This window comes from Maylandia zebra, linkage group LG6, assembly GCF_041146795.1.
Source record: "Maylandia zebra isolate NMK-2024a linkage group LG6, Mzebra_GT3a, whole genome shotgun sequence".
NCBI lineage: Eukaryota > Metazoa > Chordata > Actinopteri > Cichliformes > Cichlidae > Maylandia > Maylandia zebra.
Window position 1 is genome coordinate 15,152,294 of NC_135172.1, and position 21,776 is coordinate 15,174,069.

General features: G+C 42.6%; 4 protein-coding genes across 7 annotated transcripts; 1 reads left to right on the forward strand and 3 right to left on the reverse strand.

Moving 5' to 3' along the window:
- Nucleotides 1-5,362: 5,362 nt before the first annotated feature.
- On the reverse strand, nt 5,363-6,871 carry LOC112433801 (ras-related C3 botulinum toxin substrate 2-like). Its single transcript, XM_076885378.1, has 4 exons — nt 6,797-6,871; nt 6,603-6,710; nt 6,045-6,204; nt 5,363-5,738 (listed from the first exon to the last, which is right to left on the reverse strand). The coding sequence occupies exons 1-4, from the start codon at nt 6,869-6,871 to the stop codon at nt 5,608-5,610; spliced, it is 474 nt and encodes a 157-aa protein (XP_076741493.1). The 3' UTR covers nt 5,363-5,607.
- LOC101464608 (somatostatin receptor type 3) lies at nt 6,800-13,009 on the reverse strand (the record flags this gene model as incomplete). The annotated part of the gene is made up of 3 exons (XM_076885379.1): nt 6,800-6,896; nt 9,310-10,053; nt 12,989-13,009. Coding segments are annotated over 3 exons (786 nt in total), but the record flags the coding sequence as incomplete, so codon positions are not given.
- LOC112434910 (uncharacterized) lies at nt 11,795-19,430 on the forward strand. 4 transcript variants are annotated; one of them, XM_076884733.1, is made up of 7 exons: nt 11,795-13,087; nt 13,195-13,307; nt 14,228-14,427; nt 14,520-14,591; nt 14,692-14,811; nt 14,905-15,058; nt 19,219-19,430. In XM_076884733.1, the coding sequence occupies exons 1-4, from the start codon at nt 13,039-13,041 to the stop codon at nt 14,533-14,535; spliced, it is 378 nt and encodes a 125-aa protein (XP_076740848.1). In that variant the 5' UTR covers nt 11,795-13,038; the 3' UTR covers nt 14,536-14,591; nt 14,692-14,811; nt 14,905-15,058; nt 19,219-19,430. The 4 variants fall into 4 exon arrangements, with proteins under 4 accessions (XP_076740848.1, XP_076740849.1, XP_076740850.1 ...); XM_076884734.1 differs by having other exon boundaries at nt 14,246-14,427; XM_076884735.1 differs by having other exon boundaries at nt 11,795-13,307.
- Nucleotides 17,138-21,054, reverse strand: LOC112431919 (serine/threonine-protein kinase pim-1-like). Its single transcript, XM_076884732.1, has 9 exons — nt 20,831-21,054; nt 20,175-20,417; nt 19,888-20,040; nt 19,672-19,766; nt 19,487-19,534; nt 19,165-19,383; nt 17,981-18,161; nt 17,724-17,894; nt 17,138-17,634 (listed from the first exon to the last, which is right to left on the reverse strand). The coding sequence occupies exons 1-9, from the start codon at nt 20,889-20,891 to the stop codon at nt 17,543-17,545; spliced, it is 1,263 nt and encodes a 420-aa protein (XP_076740847.1). The 5' UTR covers nt 20,892-21,054; the 3' UTR covers nt 17,138-17,542.
- Between the last annotated feature and the right edge of the window lie 722 nt (nt 21,055-21,776).

Consider the following 21,776-nt stretch of genomic DNA (forward strand, 5'->3'; position numbering starts at 1 on the left):
TTGATAAGTATGCAGCTTTTATTGTTTTATGACTTGTTTTGCTGACTGTTGGGGCCCTACCTGTAACCCCCTCTGTCTAATCATCAAGTCTTACTGTTGCAGTGCGTTTGTGTGGCTACTAGACAATTATAGGTTGCATTAAAGGAACATTGGGGCGTCGATACAGTGCTATTGTGGCTAGTTAAGAATATGTGGTTTTTAGAAGTATCACAAGAAAAGTTTATTTCTAAAGGGATACATGTTGTTTGTGGTACTCTGTTTTAAAAACTATTAGCCTCTGTGTCTTTCAGAGCACAAAAGAAAAGTGAAATGCTCCTAAACTAGTTAAAAAGTTATATTACTACTGAGGTTGAGGCAGTAACAAAGTTCTTTAAATCATCAGGCAAAAAAATCCAGAAACCTTGGGTTAGCCGTGGCTATCCGGGTCATCTGAATAGCCTCCTTCTCCTCCTCCTGCACAGGAAATAATCCAAAGTCCGTTACATTCCAAAGAGTCACTGAAATAAATGTCTGCTGGGTAAAACATGGTCAGGTTAAAAGCGAGCCGTTTAATGTGGCTGATAAAAGGCAGATGCACACAAGAAAGAACCTAACTAGAACTAAACTGGGAAAACTGAATGCTAAACACAAAAGGCAAAGAACAAAACCTTGAACGTTGCAAAAACCATAAACATGGAAACTCCTGGAGACATGGAACAACAGACAACTTAAAACTTAAAACTTAAAAGAGAGAAAGAGAGAGAAAACTTAAAACGCTGGGTCAAAAGACCCAGGATCGTGACAGTGGGAGGTTGAAGCCTATCCCAGCTGCCACAGGGCAAAAGCAGGACAGGCTGCCAGTTTATCACAGGGCTAACACAATATATGTGATAGAAAATCAACTGAAATGTTTGATATTTATTTATAATAATAAGAGAATAACTACTATTTATAATAATATTATAGTTGTTGTTATAAAATGTATTTATAAATATGTGTATATTTTTTATAACACCCAACATAAAAGGCTTCTTTCCAAACCTGAGCTGTTTCAGACGCTTCTTGAAATTCTGACTTCTCTGAACTCAGTGTAAGGTGTCTGCTCCCTCACTGCGGCTGTGCCTGGAAGTACTTCTGCTTCTTGTCTTCCCCTAATGCAGCTTTAAAGTATTAAGTATGAAGCAACAGTGCTTCTCTTTGCGCCTCTGAAATCTGTGTTCTCTCTACTGATAAACAAAAGAAACAATGTAAAATGTATTAATAAATCAGTAACAAAAATATAGCGTAGAAGGTAAGTAGAGATTTTCATACCATCTTCAAGCCTAATGCTTTTAAGTCCCACACTCAATGCAGCCTGACTCAAAACCTGATTCTAAATGGTTCAGCACAGACAGAGAGGCACAAATGTTTAGTATTAACCTAAGTTACTGATCATTTACAGTATTACAGAGTCTATCAGTCTTTGCATGATGTAAACATTCCTGTAAGTTTCTAGCTGACTCTCAGGTGTCACAGGTGTGCCAGCAGGAAAGAGGGTCAATAAACCTGCATCCTGAAGTTTGTCATGCAGGATTAAAGGAGCCAGACTTTGTTCACACAGGTAGAATTTTATTTTACACTGACTCTGGGTAAGTATGAGTATCATACGGTTTAAATGAAGCGCAGAAATTTATTATAGATCCATTGAAGCTAATCGGGATCTTTACTGTGAATCTGTGGATGCGATTAACCATGTTACTGGTAACTTCATTAACTAGTAACTTAGCAACTTAGTCATAACAGGAGTCAATATTTCTGTCTAGACACCATTTAAATAGTAACCGCTTTGAACTACTGTTCTTTGAACTAGGAGGCTGTGAGAGTCCGAGGTCCTCACTTAGGCCGGTTTACACGTAACCCGGGGCCCGTCCGGCTAAGCCCTCCCCTGCGAGGAGCAGGAGAACGGAGCAGAAGGAGGTCGCAGGACGGGGAAGCAGGAAGTGTCCGAAGTCCTCACTTAGGCCGGTTTACGCGAACACTGCCGAGAAGGAGAAATTGATGATGATGATGATGATGATGATAATGATGTGAAGTTGAGAGTTGTTTGCTCCGGCGGTTCGGGGTCCCTCCAGACCCCAGCGTTTGCCATCGTAACTTACGAATGAGCATTGGTGTTGCGAATTACCCCATCGCCATTACTAAGGAGTCACAGTGTACCCACGGAGTAGAGAGCACCCCCGGTCCTCACTTAGGCCGGTTTACGCGTAACTCGGGGCCCACCCGAGCAGGAGAATGGAGCAGAAGGAGGTAGGTAGGCAGCAGGGAGAGTCTGAGGCCCTCAAGGAGGGCGGTTTACGCGAACTCTGCCCTCTGTAAAGCCAAGCGTCCAACAGCGAGGCCCAGGAGAACTGAGGAGAAGGCCGGTTTACGTGAAGACTACCCTCTGTAAAGCTGAGCGTTTGCAAGCGCAGGATAGAAGGACCAAAGAGAAGGAGGAAGGAGACGATGATGATGATGATGATGATATGAAGTTGAGAGATGTTTGCTCCGGTGGTTCAGGGTCCCTTGAGACCCCAGTATTTGCCATCGTAACTTACGAATGTGGTTCGGGGTGGCGAAATACCCCATCATGATCACTAAGGGGTCACAGAGTACCCACGGAGCATGGAGCGCCCGCGGTCCCCACTTGGGCCGGTTTACGCGTAACCCGGGGCCCATCCGGCTAAGCGCTTGCCTGCGGGGAGCAGGAGAACGGGGGAGAAGGAGGAAGGAGATCGAGGAGGAACGGAGAGTCCGAGGTCCTCACTGAGGCCGGTGTACGCGAACACTCTCGAGAAGGAGACGATGATGATGATGATGTGAAGTTGAGAGTTGTTGCCGTGGCGCTTTGGGGTCCCTCCAGACCCCAAGGTTTGCCATCGTAACTTACGCGATCGATGGAGGGTTACAACCAATTAGGTGCCTTTGTCCGACGCTGTGACGAGACCCGCTATAGCCGGGGGTCCGCCTGACCCCCATCTGCCCCCACCACGAACCGGTGCCCTGTTTCGTGACAAGACCTGGGTCCGCGCTTTTTTTTGGTCCAGGGCGCACAAGGGTTAAGATTGGAAAACAATGTCAATGCCACAAACGTGAGTTGTCATATACATCTGTGAGTTAATCTGCACAACCGTGTGCACATGTGCTCTGTGCATGTACACACACAAAGAATTGACCTTCGTTCCTTAAATTTGTAGCATTGCCTCTGTGCTGACTGATGGTGCTCAGTGGCTTTTGCTTCTTGCTTTTAAATCAGATGTCACTCTCAACATAAACACAAGCTACAGCAGCCAAGCAGTCTTAGCTGAGGAAACAAAGATACATTTCCTCATTTAATGTAAAATATTGTGGTGATGTTATGTTATATTAGGCAGGCAGCTGCCCAAATAACACTGTGACAATCAAAAGTACAGGGAGTGCAGAATTATTAGGCAAATGAGTATTTTGTCCACATCATCCTCTTCATGCATCTTGTCTTACTCCAAGCTGTATAGGCTCGAAAGCCTACTACCAATTAAGCATATTAGGTGATGTGCATCTCTGTAATGAGAAGGGGTGTGGTCTAATGACATCAACACCCTTTATCAGGTGTGCATATTTATTAGGCAACGTCCTTTCCTTTGGCAAAATGGGTCAAAAGAAGGACTTGACAGGCTCAGAAAAGTCAAAAATAGTGAGATATCTTGCAGAGGGATGCAGCAGTCTCAAAATCGCAAAGCTTCTGAAGCGTGATCATCGAACAATCAAGCGTTTCATTCAAAATAGTCAACAGGGTTGCAAGAAGCGTGTGGAAAAACCAAGGCGCAAAATAACTGCCCATGAACTGAGAAAAGTCAAGCGTGCAGCTGCCAAGATGCCACTTGCCACCAGTTTGGCCATATTTCAGAGCTGCAACATCACTGGAGTGCCCAAAAGCACAAGGTGTGCAATACTCAGAGACATGGCCAAGGTAAGAAAGGCTGAAAGACGACCACCACTGAACAAGACACACAAGCTGAAACGTCAAGACTGGGCCAAGAAATATCTCAAGACTGGTTTTTCTAAGGTTTTATGGACTGATGAAATGAGAGTGAGTCTTGATGGGCCAGATGGATGGGCCCGTGGCTGGATTGGTAAAGGGCAGAGAGCTCCAGTCCGACTCAGACGCCAGAAAGGTGGAGGTGGAGTACTGGTTTGGGCTGGTATCATCAAAGATGAGCTTGTGGGGCCTTTTCGGGTTGAGGATGGAGTCAAGCTCAACTCCCAGTCCTACTGCCAGTTTCTGGAAGACACCTTCTTCAAGCAGTGGTACAGGAAGAAGTCTGCATCCTTCAAGAAAAACATGATTTTCATGCAGGACAATGCTCCATCACACGCGTCCAAGTACTCCACAGCGTGGCTGGCAAGAAAGGGTATAAAAGAAGTAAAACTAATGACATGGCCACCTTGTTCACCTGATCTGAACCCCTTTGAGAACCTGTGGTCCATCATCAAATGTGAGATTTACAAGGAGGGAAAACAGTACACCTCTCTGAACAGTGTCTGGGAGGCTGTGGTTGCTGCTGCACGCAATGTTGATGGTGAACAGATCCAAACACTGACAGAATCCATGGATGGCAGGCTTTTGAGTGTCCTTGCAAAGAAAGGTGGCTATATTGGTCGCTGATTTGTTTTTGTTTTGTTTTTGAATGTCAGAAATGTATATTTGTGAATGTGGAGATGTTATATTGGTTTCACTGGTAAAAATAAATAATTGAAATGGGTATATATTTGTTTTTTGTTAAGTTGCCTAATAATTATGCACAGTAATAGTCACCTGCACACACAGATATCCCCCTAAAATAGCTAAAAGTAAAAACAAACTAAAAACTACTTCCAAAAACATTCAGCTTTGATATTAATGAGTTTTTTGGGTTCATTGAGAACATGGTTGTTGTTCAATAATAAAATTATTCCTCAAAAATACAACTTGCCTAATAATTCTGCACTCCCTGTAGACGTCTACCTTTTCGGAACCATGATAACAGGGTTCTTGCTGTTCGGAGTTGGCTTGGCCCTGGCTTATCAAGGAAAGCGGAATCGACTTTTCAAAACCCCACAAGGCTGCCCGCTATGATGGAAATGATGGGACGGGTCGTGACTTCTCAAAATGGGCTCATTGAACGCAGCACGGATAGGATCTTGGAGAAGCTCACGGCAGTCTCTGCTCTCTGAGTACAAGATTGATAACATCTCAGAGAAGCTCTCCAACGGGAGATCGAGAGACCAGTGACGGACTGTTAGACCAACTGTGAAATTGACATGCAGTTGTTCGCACTAAAGGAAAACCACCATCATTTCATGCAGCTACCATATCGGTGTCAGCTGTGGTCTCAAGGCTGGAGCTGATACGTATGTATGTTTGGGGGGGGGGGGGTCCAATTTCACTGCAGATGTAAACATTGCATGTGACAAATAAAAGGCTTGATTGAATAGCTTCAGACTTATGTTCAAAGAAAAGAAAATAAGCCCTCAAACCTCTACTCTACTTTATGTGTTCATTTAATGAGCGAGTTCACTTTGTTTCTCTCTTCTCTCAAACGTCTAATCTCTCTTCCTCCTCTTCCTCTGTGTTTTATTCAGTCGTACCGTTTACAGCAGCGAGCAGGGCTTCTTCTTGACCTTGGCGGGCTGAGGGCAGAGGACGGCACGAATGGCCTCATCAAACACAGTCTTCAGACCACGCTGGGTCAAGGCTGAGCACTCCAGGTATTTGACTGCATCTATACATGCGAAGACACATATACGTTAATAAAAGAAGAGAAAGAACTACAAAGACAAAGTAAGAGAAGAAAGGTTTGCTGGTAGTGGAGAAGAATAAGTTCAACTTTCAAAGAACACTATAGTCAACTACAGGTACTATACTTTTACTGTGATGCCAGGAAATGAGGGGAATAACAAAAATTTGCAGAGGCAGTCAGGCTACAAAGTTCTCTAGCATCTTCATCTGCTAGTTTCATATCTTCACTGGTGAGGAGAGCTTCAAATCTTAAAGTGCTTTTCAAGCAAATAAAGTAAGAGTGACTGACCTATCTCCTTAGCCAGAGCTAGGCCCTGTGGATAGGTGATAGGCGCCAGCTTCTTGTCCTTCATTTTCTCAATGGTATCCTTTTCATCCCTCAGATCCAGCTTAGTGCCAACCAGGATGATGGGCGTGGAGGGGCAGTGGTGACGGACCTCAGGGTACCACTGGCAGAATACAGAGTAAAGGAAAACTAAATAAGAGGCAAGAAAGGGGAACACGCAAAATCAAGGAACGTGTTAGAGGTAAAAAACAGAATCAAAGGTGGAGGGAGATGAAGCTCTGATGCTAGGTGTTACAGAAAGGTGGATGAAGGCATGAAAAACAAATGATATGCTGTAGCTATTAAAGATGAGAGAAATACATCATCCAACTTTCACCCACAGCATCAATCATTCATTCACATCAATTATTAGACCTGTTTAGGCTTTTTCTCCATTTTGTAATCCAAGTACCTATTATTTTTCTCTATAATAAATTACTGCTTTTGTTCCGTTTGTTCTTTTTTACATTTTGTTCCTTGGCAGCTGAGAGACAGGCCTCATAAAAAACAGCCAAAACTCACCTTAGCTCTGACGTTCTCATAGGATGCCGGGCTAACCAGGGAGAAGCAGATTAGGAAAACATCTTGGATGGAGAGACAAGGAGACAAAGAATTAGAATAGCTGCTGCAGTTTTAATTAGCTGACATGTTATATAAGTTCTGTCTGTGTAACTTTATGTCCATTAGTTATTGTGTGTGCATGTGTGAGTCTGTACGGAGCGGAGCCTGTCATAATCTTCCTGTCCAGCTGTATCCCAGAGGCCCAGGTTGACCGGCTTGCTGTCCACCATCACATTAGCTGAATATTTGTCGAATCTGTGGAGAGAGTAGAGAAGGTCAGCGATCAGCCAACAAGTCATAGGCAACCTTTCATTTCATTGGTTATTCATTCATTCAACAATCTTTCAATTCACTGATTGTTTAACCAGTGAAACTCCTGTAATGGAGAAAAAAACAGGACCATACTTGAAATACCACTGTTCACAAAAACATTAACCAACAACATTACTTTGGTTAGTTTGACACAAAAGCCATCCTAACCATGTCTAGTAAGAGAGAATAATACATAATAAGGCAGGGCTGCCCCCGTGTGGTCTCATAGTAGAATAACAGTTTAATTTCTCAATTTTAAAAACTTGAGAAATTTCATCCAAAATGTATTCAGGCTCAAATGAAACTGATAACACAAATGTTTGCAGACACATTTGTTTTTTTTTTTAAAGAAAAAAAGAGACTAGTGTACCAGATTAATCCTGTTTTATGGCCTGTCCGAGGTCTACCCCGCCCTTTGCCTAATGACAGCTGGGATGGGCTTCAGCCTACTTAATGACCCAGTAGTTAAAAAGATGGATGGATTTCCTGAAATAGAAAAGTCACTGAAATAACGTAAACTGTCAAACATAGAACAACTATGACAAACAGTCAACACTATCTGAGATCCTGCTGGTGGTTAGGGAGGATATACGTGATTCTGTTTGTTGTTTAAACATATTTATAGAGTTAAGAGTTCAGATTGCTGGAAGAACAACATTCACGCAGTCTGATTGCTGTTTTTCTCCCAAAATGTAGAAACACCTGCTAACCATGGCACACTCTGCTTTTCCATTAGGTCTGTGCAAATACTACTTAAATACACTCATCCTCCTGTGCCATTAGTGATATTAACAGAGTGTAGTCCATTTACATCTATGCATATGTTGGCAGATTTTCTGAGTAATGTAAGTTTAGGAGGACGTCACTGTGGAGAGGAGTGAGGTTCTTTTTTTTTTTAAACAAAAATAACCGAGACAGAGTTTTAGTGTGGAAGGAGCCATTATGTTCCCAAAGTTCAATTATGTTTACCACAGATGCAGCAACATGATTCACAATGAGTCAACATGAGAAATGTTAATCATGACTGCAAAAAGATTAGCAACTGTGAAAGTGGAAGATGAAAAGTTATAACCTTGTTTACATAAAAACAAGTTACAGTAACAGTGTATACACACACTGATGCAGATACCGATCAGGGATACCATTATGACCACAGGCCACAGGTCCCCCTTTTGATACCAAAACAGCCCTGAAGCATGGACTCCACTGGAGCCCTGAAGGTATGCTGTATCTGCAACAAGATTCTAGCAACAGATCCTTTAAGTTCTGGAAGTTGCGAGGTGGGGCCTCGGAGCTTCTCAACCTTAAACATGTTGTTGTACTCTTTAAACCAGTCCTGAAACATGTTTGCGTTGCTGAAAGAGGGCACAGCTATAGAGGCCATGTATTTCTGTTGCTCCGTGGTTCAGTTCTGATGCTCATGTGCCCATTTTTGGTGCTTTCATGAATGTACAGAGGTCAGCATGGGCACCCTGACTGGTCTGCAGCTATGCAGCCTCATGCACTGCACATGACCCTGTTGCTGGTTCACCACTGCTTTTCAACCTGTTTATAATGAACAGAAGAAAGCTGGCTTAAAGTGAGGATGGCTGTTATAACCCTAGCAGGCTCCCACAGGTTCAGCTGCCGCCCATTTCTCCTGAGGAGCCAGTGTATAGCTGGATACAAGCTTGTGGAGAGCTTCTCGGTGTACGCCAGTGTCAGTACTGTGGTGACCTTAGGTGTTTGTTTCCCAGCCTGCAGAGGCTTGTGTAGTGATGTGCTTTGACGTATTGACGATGAGTTTAGCGCTGTGTTTGAGCTAGTAGTGAGCAGCCAGTGCCCTATGTGAGAGTGAAGTTTTTCTTTGATTAACCATTTCTTGTCTTTTCAGCAGATTCTAGTCTGTTGACATCCTTTGTTGGAGTGATATAACAGTATAGTTGACTCGTTATCTCTCCCCTGAGCTTATCATTGTTAATCCCCTCATCCCCTAGCCCTTTCCTGAGGGTGTAAGAGTGGCCTTAAAGGAAATGGCTTTTTTTAGACAGTGGATGAACAGTTAAATCTCAATCATAAAATGTCAATCAAGTAGATCAACATTAGTTGACTGAAGCCACAATACTCTTAAAACAGTTTGCAGCTGAAATTGGTTTACTTGTGGATTCTAGTTTGATTTAAGTTGGCCATGACACTAATGCTGCGGTGTTTTAATCAACAATAAAAGGCTCCTACTTCACTATTGCCCATCTGAGTTAGACTATGTAATATTTTTAGAAAAGAGCATTGAATAGACTACACTTTCTCAAAAATGTCTCCAACTTCCTCCTTTATCTTAAAAGCTCAAATTATTTCAGTGTTACTCTAAAAGTCATACCTTGATGACGATCAGCAGGTAGCACAAGCAGATGACCAGCAGGGGGCAGAAGAATCCAACAGTGCACGTGTAGACAATAAACGATGTCTTCCACACTTCTGTTGGTTCAGGCCATACGATGCTGCAGTTCCCATCATCCTTCAGCACATCCGCAAACACCACTACCAGCAGCACCACCACAAAGGACCCCACCCAAACGGTGCCACTGATAGCCTTAGCCACGTGGGGGCGCCGCCACCAAGAAGAGCGGATGGGATTCACCACAGCCAGGTATCGGTCCACTGACATCACAGTTAGACAAAAGATGCTGGTAAACTGGTTGATGGCATCCACTGTCATAACCACTCGGCACATCAGAGAGCCGAAAGGCCACGAGAGCAAAGTGTTCTGTACCGCCAAGAAGGGTAGGCCCAGCATGAAAAACTCATCTGCAATGGCTAGATTGGGGATGTAGATGTTTGTGACTGACTCGTGTTTTGTGTAGTTGACAACAACATGGATGACCAGAGTGTTTCCCACCAAGCCAATGACACAAACGATGCAATAAATGAGTGGGATGAAGATTCCAGCCAAGCCAGGGAGGGATCCTGGTTTACTTTTGGTGCAATTTTGACAGGAGCTGTTAAGGAGAAACGAAGTGTCATCTTGGTTGAAGCTGTGAAGCGGTTTGGAGGGAGCAGAAAGGAGCAGGAAATGAGAGTAGGAGGGGGCAGAGGTGTTGCTCCAGGTAGCTGTAGGGACTTCCTGAGGCAGCAAACAAACTGGATGAGCTCCATTGAGGCGTTAACGACTATCAGGCAACAGTTGTTGGTAAGCTCACATCAGTAGAAGATCAGCAGCCCTACAGAAAGCAAAGTTAATTAATTTAGCACACTTCATGTGGACATGAAATATAAAGCAATTAATGCATTAAAGGTGTATTCTAACATTTTGGAGATGTCCAGTTAACCAACTCTTCCAACAAATCAGCCGTGTTGGTTGTTTGTCCACTGAAATGTGTCTGTAAAGCTATAAAGTTTGTTCTGGGACCTTTCCTGAGTTCTGTTTTCAGTTTCTGTTTGAGCAGATCTGTTGTTGGAGAAAATGCTTCATCCTTTGTAGCATCCTTTACATCAGGGGTCCCCAATCCCAGTCCACGAGGGCCGGTGTCCCTGCAGGTTTTAGATGTGTCCTTGATCCATCACAGCTGATTTAAATGAATAAATTACCTTCTTAACATGTCTTGAAGTTCTCCAGAGGCCTGGTAATCAACTAATCATGTGATTCAGGTGTGTTGACCCAGGGTGAGATCTAAAACCTGCAGGGACACTGGCCCCCGTGGACTGGGATTGGGGAACCCCGCTTTACATGGTGGAATACACACAGCACACAGTTTGCATGCAATTATACACACTGCAGCAAACTTGTTGCTTAACTTTAAAATATAAATATAGTACATAATAATAGTTTTTGTCAAAGTATAGAATTTATGTAAAACCCTTAGGAGTAAGAAAGGTGCTAGGTGTTATTTAGCTTAGATTAGCACCTGGATTATCATTAATGTAACGTTAATCCAGGTCCATGAAACTCCAACTAAACTGCATTATAATTGTGTTTTAGAGTTTTAGAGGAAACATCTAGGCTGACTGTGTAAAGGTAACAGATTTCCCATCACGTCTTAGATTGTTCTTTGCTAGTATGGACTTTAAATTATTATTGGATAGACAGCAACTTGGGAAGTCTTGTTACCTTGAGGTTGCCTGGAGACAGCCGGCACTCAAGTGCTGTATTGTTCTTGGTTTCAAGTGGGCAGGAGACTTTTGCTGCATGTTTAGTGTTTATGTGTTCTCTGTAAAACTCACAAGTGACATTTTTTTGCATCTAGACATCTAGACAACAATACTATATAAATTAAATAAATGCCAAGCGGATTTATTTTACCAAGTGGATCATCATGGCCTTGCCATATTGGTCCATTTGATTGACCTTTATTATAATTATGAATTTATTTTATTTTCAGTTGCTACAAACGGGACAGACATGACTGGGGGATAGGACAGGGAGAAAGAATGAAAGAAAGAGAGGGAGAGAAAGAAAACCAAAGGGGAGAAGAGACGGTGAGAAGGGGGGGGAGAAAGAAAAAAAACAACAAAAAAAAAACACCTGGGTCACCTGTATGGAGAAAAAAAACACAAGAGAAAGCAAACAACAAAGAGCAACATAATAAAAAAAAACAGCACCATCACAATAAACTAGCTAGCAGTAGATATCAGTAGATACTAAATAATAAACGATATTGTGCAGCACGCAAGATAGACAGCGCACAATGTGCTTTGAGGCAGCAGCCAAGAAAGCTGTAGTCCGCGTCTGTGAATACCCGTGTGTACACCTGTGTGCATACCTGTGTGGATCAGCATGCTTGTATTCATATTGTTCAGTTATGCAATATGGAACTGAACTCTGAGGGTCCACTGAGCCTATCGCGTCTGATTAATTCTGAGGCTGTTGCCCTTTTCTCTGCGGCCTTTGCTAACTCTTTCTGTTATGATGACATCAGTAATGCACCTCTCTCGGTTGATGGCGTAGTCAACTCTTTTATTTCTACATGTTCTTCTATTTTGGACACTGTGGCTCCAGTAAAGACCAAACGCCGTAAAACCTCTCGCCAACTTTGGCTAAATGAATCCACCCTCGCTCTTAGACGTGAATGTCGTCGAGCTGAGAGGAGATGGAAAAAAGATCAACTTCAGGTGTCCCTTGACATCCTGCATATGAGCCGGTCTAAATTTCAGAAGGCTGCCAAAATGGCAAAAACTTCTTTTTTGTCAAACATTATTGCGACTAATAGTCACAATCCTCGAGTTCTGTTCAAAATCTTTAACTCAGTGGTTAATCCCTGCTCTGACGTTTCGATGGGTGCCTCCCCGGCCCTCTGCGAAAAATTTCTAAATTATTTTATAGATAAAATCTCGGTGTTAAGGGCCCCACATTCTCCAGTAGTAAATCAAGCCCCAGTTTCTGAATGTTCAACGGTTTTTCAACAGTTTGAACCTGTGTCATTCTCGACTTTAAAGGAAATAATTAATAACCTGAGAAGCTCAAATTCTCTGCATGACATTATTCCTTCTCGTATCATTAAGAATGCATTGAATACAATCGGGTCCTGTATCTTATTTTTAATGAACTCATCACTGTCATCTGGCTATGTTCCGACTGTCTTTAAACATGCAGTCGTGCAACCTGTTATCAAGAAAAGTAGCCTTGATCGTAACACTCTAGCAAATTACAGGCCGATTTCTAAACTCCCCTTCATGTCAAAAGTTTTAGAGAAAATAGTGCTTCAGCAACTACAGACCCACTTAGAGAGAAACGGTATAAGTGATAAATTCCAGTCTGGATTTAGACCGCGTCACAGCACCGAAACTGCCCTACTAAGAGTCTTCAATGACCTTCTTCTAATCGCCGACTCTGGGCGCTCTGCTATGGAAGAAATATAGTATCATCAGAATTCAAGTATTTTTAGACATTGAATTTATGACACTGAATTTTTATCCTCCAAATTTCCCTGCAAAAATATTCACCTGCAAAAATTCACCTGCAAAAAATTCACCTGCAAAAATTCACCTGAAAAAAATTCACCTGCAAAAATTCAACTGCAAAAGTGATGAACTTTAATGACCCAAGCCAGAGCAATCAGCACCAGATCGAGTCGAGTGGCTCTCAGCCAATTAAATTACGCTGTTTGATCACATGACACCGTTAGCCAGCAGTGTGTCTCCTAAAAGAGAGCTGTTTAAAGGTGAGTGATTAAGTTTTTCTCCTAAATAGAGATCATTACAGAACGCCTAGTCCTACTTAAAATCCCATTTATTATTATTATTTTTTTTATCATCTACTCGAACTAAGGAAAACGTTTGACTAACTCAAAGACAATTTCCACGCCTCCCCTGCCTGACTGCAGAGGCAGTTTTGAATTTAGGAGCGCCAAGATGGCAGCGGCAAACCCTGGCGGCTCTCCGGTGAGTATATATATATATTTTTTTATCTTCAAGTTTGTCTTTTGAAACCTTAATTTTATTTAAATCCGTTGCTCACGTATAAAGTACACAGACGGGGTCTTTGCTCAACTCGTCTGAGGCGTGTCTCACTAAGCGCTACATGCTAGCATCCTGCTAACCGAGCTACCCTTTACATGCTGTGCTTTAGAAAATAGGATACTCGTTAAAAAAAATACTCCGCAGATATTGATAGATAGACGAACACTGCAAATATAATGTTGGAAACGAGAACGGCCTTTGGTGAAGGGGTAAAATACACCATGAATAGAGCCATAGAGTGAATGGCTGCCATGGTTGCAGAACAGCCTGATTTAATGACAAGAATGGGGAAGAGTGAGGTGAAGTGAACCACAGCCACAAAACACGGTCAGACAAGGCGGCAAAAGGGCAGTGATCTGTCCGTCAGTATGAAGTTGGTGTGTGCTTTGGTGAACAAAAACTCCAGACTGGTAGCAGGAAGATGGGAGACTCGTGTTTCACTGGAATAGTGGTGAATTAAAACATCCTTTGTTGGGGACATTTCGGTGTAAATGCATCCATACAGGCAAGACAGAGGCAGACTAGACAGTGAAGAAAACAAGGCAAACATTAGAAATATAAAAACGGAAATATAGGATGAGTCGGGGATGAGTTCCTGCCCCAAGTGGAGGAGTTCAAGTATCTCGGGGTCTTGTTCGCGAGTGATGGGAGAAGGGAGCTGGAGATCGACAGACGGATTGGGGCTGCAGCTGCAGTAATGCGGACGCTGCACCGGTCCGTCGTGGTGAAGAGGGAGCTGAGTGTAAAAGCGAAGCTCTCAATTTACCGGTCGATCTACGTCCCTACCCTCACCTATGGCCTTTACATGACTAACGTCCCCTCTTCTCCCTACCTCACATTAGCCCCCATCTTTCTTCCAGGTGGAAAAGACCCGTCACCTTCTGGGAGAGGCGGCTCCCGTGGGAACAGCTCCCACCACCAAGTCCCTGAGTGAGTCTCTGTCCCCCAGCGTGAGCTCCGGCACTCTGTCCACGTCCACCTCCGCCTCCTCGCAGATCTCCAGCACCACCTTTGAAAGCGTGAGAAGGAGCTGGCCACCAAGGTGAGAAAAACGTGGGCTTAGTGGGCGTTCTTGTTGCTGCCTTCTTCCTTCTCTGCTCGGAGCTGATCGGTCTTGTTCCTGTTGTGTTGTAGTGCCTGCGCCTTCTGACACACACCTTCAATACTGAATACAACCAGCTGGTGAACAGCATCAGTGACTGCAAGGTGAGAAATAATACAAAGAAATTAAAAAATAGCCTTTCTGTGTCACATCAGGGAGTTCCTATATTGACGTCTACCTCATCCTGCTGTTGTTTCACTTCAGCTTTCTCTCATCTCACCGATCGGACGTGATCCATCCGTGACGAGCTTCAGCAGTGCCACCCTCACCCCTTCCTCTACCTGCCCCTCTCTCGGACTCCCGCTGTGGCTCCATGGGCCAGAAGTAAACATATTTTTAGGAACATTGACCTCGATCTGCAAACGGTTATTGACAGGTTATCCATTTGATTCTAACTTGGTGTGATTTGTGTTAAAGGACCCCTGAGAACAGCTCACGTGCCTCCAGTCCCTCCTGCTCAGACTGTGAAAACTTCCCGATGGTTCCCACTCTGGAGACCTCCTACCTTGCGCGGGCTGCAAAAGAACGAGTTCCTGAACTTGGTGCCTGATATTGAAGAAATGCGACCAGGGTGAGTAATGCCATATTAACCCAAATACTGTCACTATGACATGTGTCTCACAGACCAAATGTAAGTCGACACTCATGTTCTCTAGTTCAAGCAGAAATGATGTGGATCGATTCAAATTCCTGAGCCTGGATGATTTCAGCTGGAAACAAACCAACTCTGCTTCTTCCTCAGGTAATTCAATTCAATGTTATTTATATAGCGCCAAATCACAACAAAAGTCGCCTCAAGGCGCTTCATAGATACAGAGAAAAACCCAACAATCATATGACCCCCTATGAGCAAGCACTTTGGCGACAGTGGGAAGGAAAAACTCCCTTTTAACAGGAAGAAACCTCCAGCAGAACCAGGCTCAGGGAGGGGCGGGGCCATCTTCTGCGACCGGTTGGGGTGAGAGAATGAAGACAGGATAAAAGACATGCTGTGGAAGAGAGACAGAGGTTAATAACAGATATGATTCAATGCAGAGAGGTCTATTAACTCATACTGAGTGAGAAAGGAGACTGGAAAGGAAAAACTCAATGCATCATGGGAATCCCCGGCAGCCTACGTCTATTGCAGCATAACTAAGGGAGGATTCAGGGTCACCTGGTCCAGCCCTAACTATATGCTTTAGCAAAAAGGAAAGTTTTAAGCCTAATCTTAAAAGTAGAGATAGTGTCTGTCTCCTGAATCCAAACTGGAAGCTGGTTCCACAGAAGAGGGGCCTGAAAACTGAAGGCTCTCCCTCCCATTCTACTTTTAAATACTCTAGGAACAACAAGTAGGCCTGCAGAGCGAGAGCGAAGTGCTCTAATAGGGTGATATGGTACTACAAGGTCATTAAGATAAGATGGGGCCTGATTATTTAAGACCTTGTATGTGAGGAGCAGGATTTTGAATTCAATTCTGGATTTAACAGGAGAAATCTGCTCTCTCTTTCTAGTCCCTGTCAGGACTCTTGCTGCAGCATTTTGGATCAGCTGAAGGCTTTTCAGTGAGTTTTTTGGACATCCTGATAATAATGAATTACAGTCGTCCAGCCTGGAAGTAATAAATGGTAAATGCCCTGTATTTATATAGCGCTTTACTAGTCCCTAAGGACCCCAAAGCGCTTTACATATCCAGTCATCCACCCATTCACACACACATTCACACAATAAATGCATGAACTCTGAGACAGGATATTTCTAATTTTAGAGATGTTGCGCAAATGGAAGAACGCAGTCTTACATATTTGTTTAATATGTGCGTTGAAGGACATGTCCTGGTCAAAAATGACTCCAAGGTTCCTCACAGCGTTACTGGAGGCCAAGGTAATGCCATCCAGAGTAAGAATCTGGTTAGATACCATATTTCTAAACTTTTCAGGGCCGAGTACAATAACCTCAGTTTGATCTGAATTAAGAAGCAGAAAGTTAGCGGCCATCCAGGTCTTTAAGTCTTTAAGACATTCCTGCAGTGTAACTCATTGGTGTGTGTTATCTGGCTTCATGGACAGATAGAGCTGGGTGTCATCTGCATAGCAGTGAAAATTTATGCTATGTCTTCTAATGATGCTGCCTAGGGGAAACATGTATAATGTAAACAGAATTGGTCCTAGCACTGAACCCTGTGGAACTCCATAATTAACCTCAGTGTGTGAAGAGGACTCTCCATTTACATGCACAAATTGGAGTCTATTAGATAGATATGTCACAAACCCAACTGTACACTGGTAAACTGTTACAATAAAAAAGACCGTAATTTTCTTTACTCTTCTTTATTTATGTAACTTTTGTTTTCACTGGCAATTTAGTGTTAGGTTAGGACAAAAAACAAATTAGGAAGGTTAAAGACAGAACATTACTAGATTGTGGTTTTAATTAAAATGTAGCCTTTGACAATGCTGAACACATGAGAAGCTACTTTAAGGCATATCACCCAATTTGTAATATTGCTAAACATTTCTTAAGGCAGACAAGTTATGCTGGCTGGGTCAGTGTCATTTTTGTTGTAATTGATGTCTGGTTTGTTCTGTTCCCTAGTGATGGGTAGGGATGGGTACCAGTATCCGGTGTTCTGACATAATCCTTGAAATAGTAATAACACAGTATCCTCAGCAAAGATGAATTAAACAAGTTTTATTTTAATGGAAGTTTACTTCAAGTCTTCAGATTTTTACTGTCTTTTATTTGATTACTTTAAAGTATATGATTACATTAGAGTAATTAAATAAAGACAGTTTTGATGGAGCTCCTGAGCCAGCCCAAGCTCTCTATGAAGACGAGGAAAAACTCCCCTGGGGGGGCCAGACTGACGGGAAGAAACCTCGGGAAAGCCCATTCAAAGAGAGATCCCCTTTCCTGGGATGGCTGGGGGGGGTTACAGGAATTCCAAAACACTGAAATTTAAAGTGGGCCAATTAAAAAAAATTATTTCCTGAAAAAAAGAAAGGTAATTCATACATCACACATAAATGATAACGTCTGAATTGTGTGTGTTTGTGTGTGTGTGTGTGAGATAGGCTTATCTCAGCCAAGTGTGATGCTGTAGCTCCTCCAGCGTCGGCCGCGTCTCCGGGACTTTGGTTAAACAGGCGTCCAAGAAATCCCGGCAGTCTGGAAAGAAAGGAAAGAGAAAAAACATGAAGATGATAGTTCCAGTGGTCCAAGCCATCAGTCAGTCTTGAAGTGTGACGTTTTCTTACTTTTGGACAGATGTCTTTTGAATTTCAGGCGCTTTTTGAGGAAGCTCGTGGTGTTAAAGTCCCCGGCATGAAGCGCTTCGTACAGAACCACTCCCATTTGCCATACCGTGGTGGGTCCACACCTGTAGCAACTGCGCCCGTACCACTCGGGAGGGGAGTAAATTTCTGTACCTAATAAACAGACACAATTGCAATTTCTTCTAAAACAAAAGGCGAAAATTGTGACATCTGTGAAGAGCAAGAGCAGAATATGTTACCATAGAAGACGCGGTACTGCGACTGCTCCTTAACAAAGCAGCTCAGTCCAAAGTCGATGATACGAACACGCGGTACATCTGAGCCGGTCTCAATTAGAATGTTCTCACTCTTGATGTCCCGGTGAAAGATGTGTTTATCCTCCAGGTGCTTCGCAGCATCAACCAGCTGCTTCAGAATGACCTGGAATCAGAGCAGGGCGATATGACCAAAAATATTTATCACGATATACATTTGAAAAGTTGCGATAACGATATAACTGACACTAGACAAAATACTTTACAACTCCACAACTTTATTAGTGCAAAAAACCCCATAAATGTATTTTCACTTAAACAAGCAGCTGTTTTTTTATGTGCATTAAAGTTATATAAAAATGTAACAGTGCAAATGCAAATTCCTTGCTGACAGTTTAACCAAAAGGCATTTCCAGTGGAAATTGGCCGACATATCCTCAGCATAACCATGTAAAATATCCACAAAGCTTAAAAAGAGGTTATTCACACACAATACGGTAATATCACGTTGAGGTGCAGTACGTATCACTCCGCGAGGCGCCTGCCTACGATAGCCGTAATGCTCCGACAATCCATCGAGCGGTGCGGCTTTGTAGCTTAGCAAAGTCGCCGTGTACATAAAATCGTTTTGAGGTCAGTAAACACAACCAGAATTCATACATAAGGCACACGGGATTATAAGGGGCACTGTCGAGTTTCAGAAAAATCAAAGGATTGATTTTAAGTGTGCCGTATTTTCCAAACAACACGGTAATAACGGCGGCCCGCTAGCATGCGCTACCAAAAATCGTGCTTTGTTGTGTATCTGACGGACGAAAGCTAAACCAGTTCCACACCACTAAAGTTGCAGCATTTTTACAAACCAGTTCTGGTTCATCCGTTTCATTCAACGATCCACTTTTGCTCTTCTCTTTCTGCGTCACCGCCATCTGCGTATGTAAACATAGGCACTGCGCATGCGCGTTTTACCTATTCTAGCGCGATATTTCATTTTCCTATCGTTGCCCAAAATTACACCGGTATTACCGTGAATGGTATGATATAGCCCAGCCCTACCTGGAAACGATGAAAAAGACAATAATCAATCAATGGGTTAATGTTTCTCTAATACTCTGTGCTTTGATTGAATGATGTACAGTCTAAGACTCTTCTAAGGCAAGTCAACTTGCCTTGGCCTTGTCCTCTGGCAAAAATCCTCCATTTTCTTCTATGTATTTATCCAGGTCCACAGCGGGGACAGGTCTCTCCATCACCAGGATCAGCTCTCTGCCAAAGTCAAACCACTCCAACAGAGACACTGGGGCTGATGTTTCCACTGATCCATCTGCTTCAGCTGCAAGCTTCAGCATGATGGCAACTTCCACTGACACATTCTTCCCGTTATCATCCTGAAATATTTCAACAAAGTGGATGATGAGGCACAGACGTTCCACAGGTGAACGCTGCATGCAATCCACTAATGTAAAAACAATTCAAGTCTTGCACATTTACCTTCACTTTGCAGTACACTTTCCCCTTTGGGATGTGTTTGATGGCCACCTAAAAGACACAGGGCATTGATGAGCATTTCCTCAGTATGACATCATTAAAGGTGTAAAACAGCATACATCTCAGCTTACGATATTATCCCTTATCTGCATTACTGCCTGTCTTACTACCACCATCTGAACACTTACTGGTAAATGATCCTTTATGCGGTAGCCAGAAAACACTGCTCCACATCCTCCTTCTCCAAGCCGGTGCTCCTCCACGTATCTCGCTTGGAAGTCACCTAAACAGACAAACACAAATTGGGTTTTACTACAGCTGTCACACAAATTACTCTCTGCTGTACCCTAAATGTTCATTTTGCTCTTCACCTGAATATAAAAGCTAAGCTGCTTGCTACTTACGTTTCTGTTCAGCCACTGACTTTTTGGCAACGGTTTTGGTTTTGTCCTGGTCCACGTTCTTTTTCTTAGGTGGGTCCCTGGTGTCTCCCGCAGCTTTCCTTTTGCCAGCCTTTTTGTTTTTACTGCAGCTCTCTGAAATCTCTATGCTGCAGTCTGCAGATGTGGAAAACACCAAAAGCACGTCAGCTTATTAGATAATAGACACAAATATCTCCCAAACACTAATATCTTCAAACTAGCAACCAGATGTACACTTAATCTACCCCTCACTCAACTAATTAGCCTACCTTTACCAGTGTCCAACCAGGAAGATGCCTGCCCCTTGTCACCGCTCACATGCTCAAGAAGTTTACGCTTCTTTGCTGTATTGGTTGTCCCCGCTTCATCTTGTTGGACCTTTCGCTTAACTCCCCCGACCACATGAGCATCTGAGCTGGTGGAAGGACCAGCCTGCTCAGTGACCCTCCTTCTTTTTATGGGGGTCGTTTTTTCAGGACTGGCCTTTCTTTTAGCCATCCTGCTCTTACAATCTATAAACAACAACAACACATTAGTGAAAAAGAGCGCTCGACATCAGGACTAGAAGGATTTTGATGTCATTGAATTTTAAATTAGTATTGCTTACAATATAACAACAAGTTTATCCTTTTGATTAAAAAAAACACACCAACACGAGTCCATATTAGGTCTACTAAGTCTAGATACTGATGACACTTGTTGCTCTGTTTTCACTGCTCAGTCCAAGAATAAACTTGTCACATTATTTTACCAAAAGACAAAGTGCCCCAGTAACCTTTCTTTGATTAGACATGTTGCACTCAGGTTAGTTTCAATCAAAACCAGGATTTAAATCCTCTAAAAATGAATCATTTTATACACAGAGCCTCAACATTGTTAGAAATGTACATTCTGTTATTTGGGGGATTTTTTTTTTTTTACTTACTTTGATCTCCTGGATCTTTCTTATCTGCCTCAGTCGTAACTTTTCTTGTTTCCTTTTTCATCTTAATTTTTTGAGAACTTTTAAAATAGAAAATGTCACCTTAATGAGTGAATAGTCCTTCAAATGTCTGGATGCTTGACTTTTCTAACTAAGCTGTATAAGTCAGTTCTGTAAGTGAGCTTTAAAAGTAAACTCCGGAGTCTATGGCAACACAACATTAGAACCTTGCCTTTTAGTGACATCACTAAAAGGCAGTGTCCCAAGTAGTTTAAAGAAAAACACTCTGGCATTTCATATAATTCAGTAATTTCACATTAAACTTTCTTTCATTATCCTTTCATTATTTGTTTAAAGACTTGATGTGTGGATGCTACTATGAAGACTTCTAGTTGAGCAAACACTAATAAACACTGACTAGTTTATCTGAGATAAAATATAACACTTTTTTATTAAGTCAGTGTTAACTCTGTTTTTTTCTGTTAGGATCATTCAATAGTATCAGAAGAGAAAAGAAAAGTATGTTTTGTTTTGTTTTTTTTCTTCAAGATCTGTTCACATGTACTTAGCAAGAGTGAGTACACAGCGTTAAAAAATGGTACTTAGTGTAGTGAGGAAGGCGAAAAGCAAAGAGAGCATATGAAGGTAATATTGAAGAAGGCGCAGTTTTGAAGTGGTGAAAGGCAAAGGCATGAGTGCAAGCGTAATAAAAGGTAATAGGAGAGATGTCGAGCAGGCGGAGGACTTGGCTGGAGCAGGAAAAGGCAAAAGGGGAAACGCGAGTGCACGTCTGAAACTTCTTCACTGTCAGTGAATCCTAATTCTTAAGACTAACTAAGAAGAATAAATCTATGTATGAATGTCGTTTTGAGCACATCTCCTCTTTCTACTGATCAATTCTTCCACCTAGTGGATAGATGATCGTATTGCAGCTTGTCTCATCACCTGT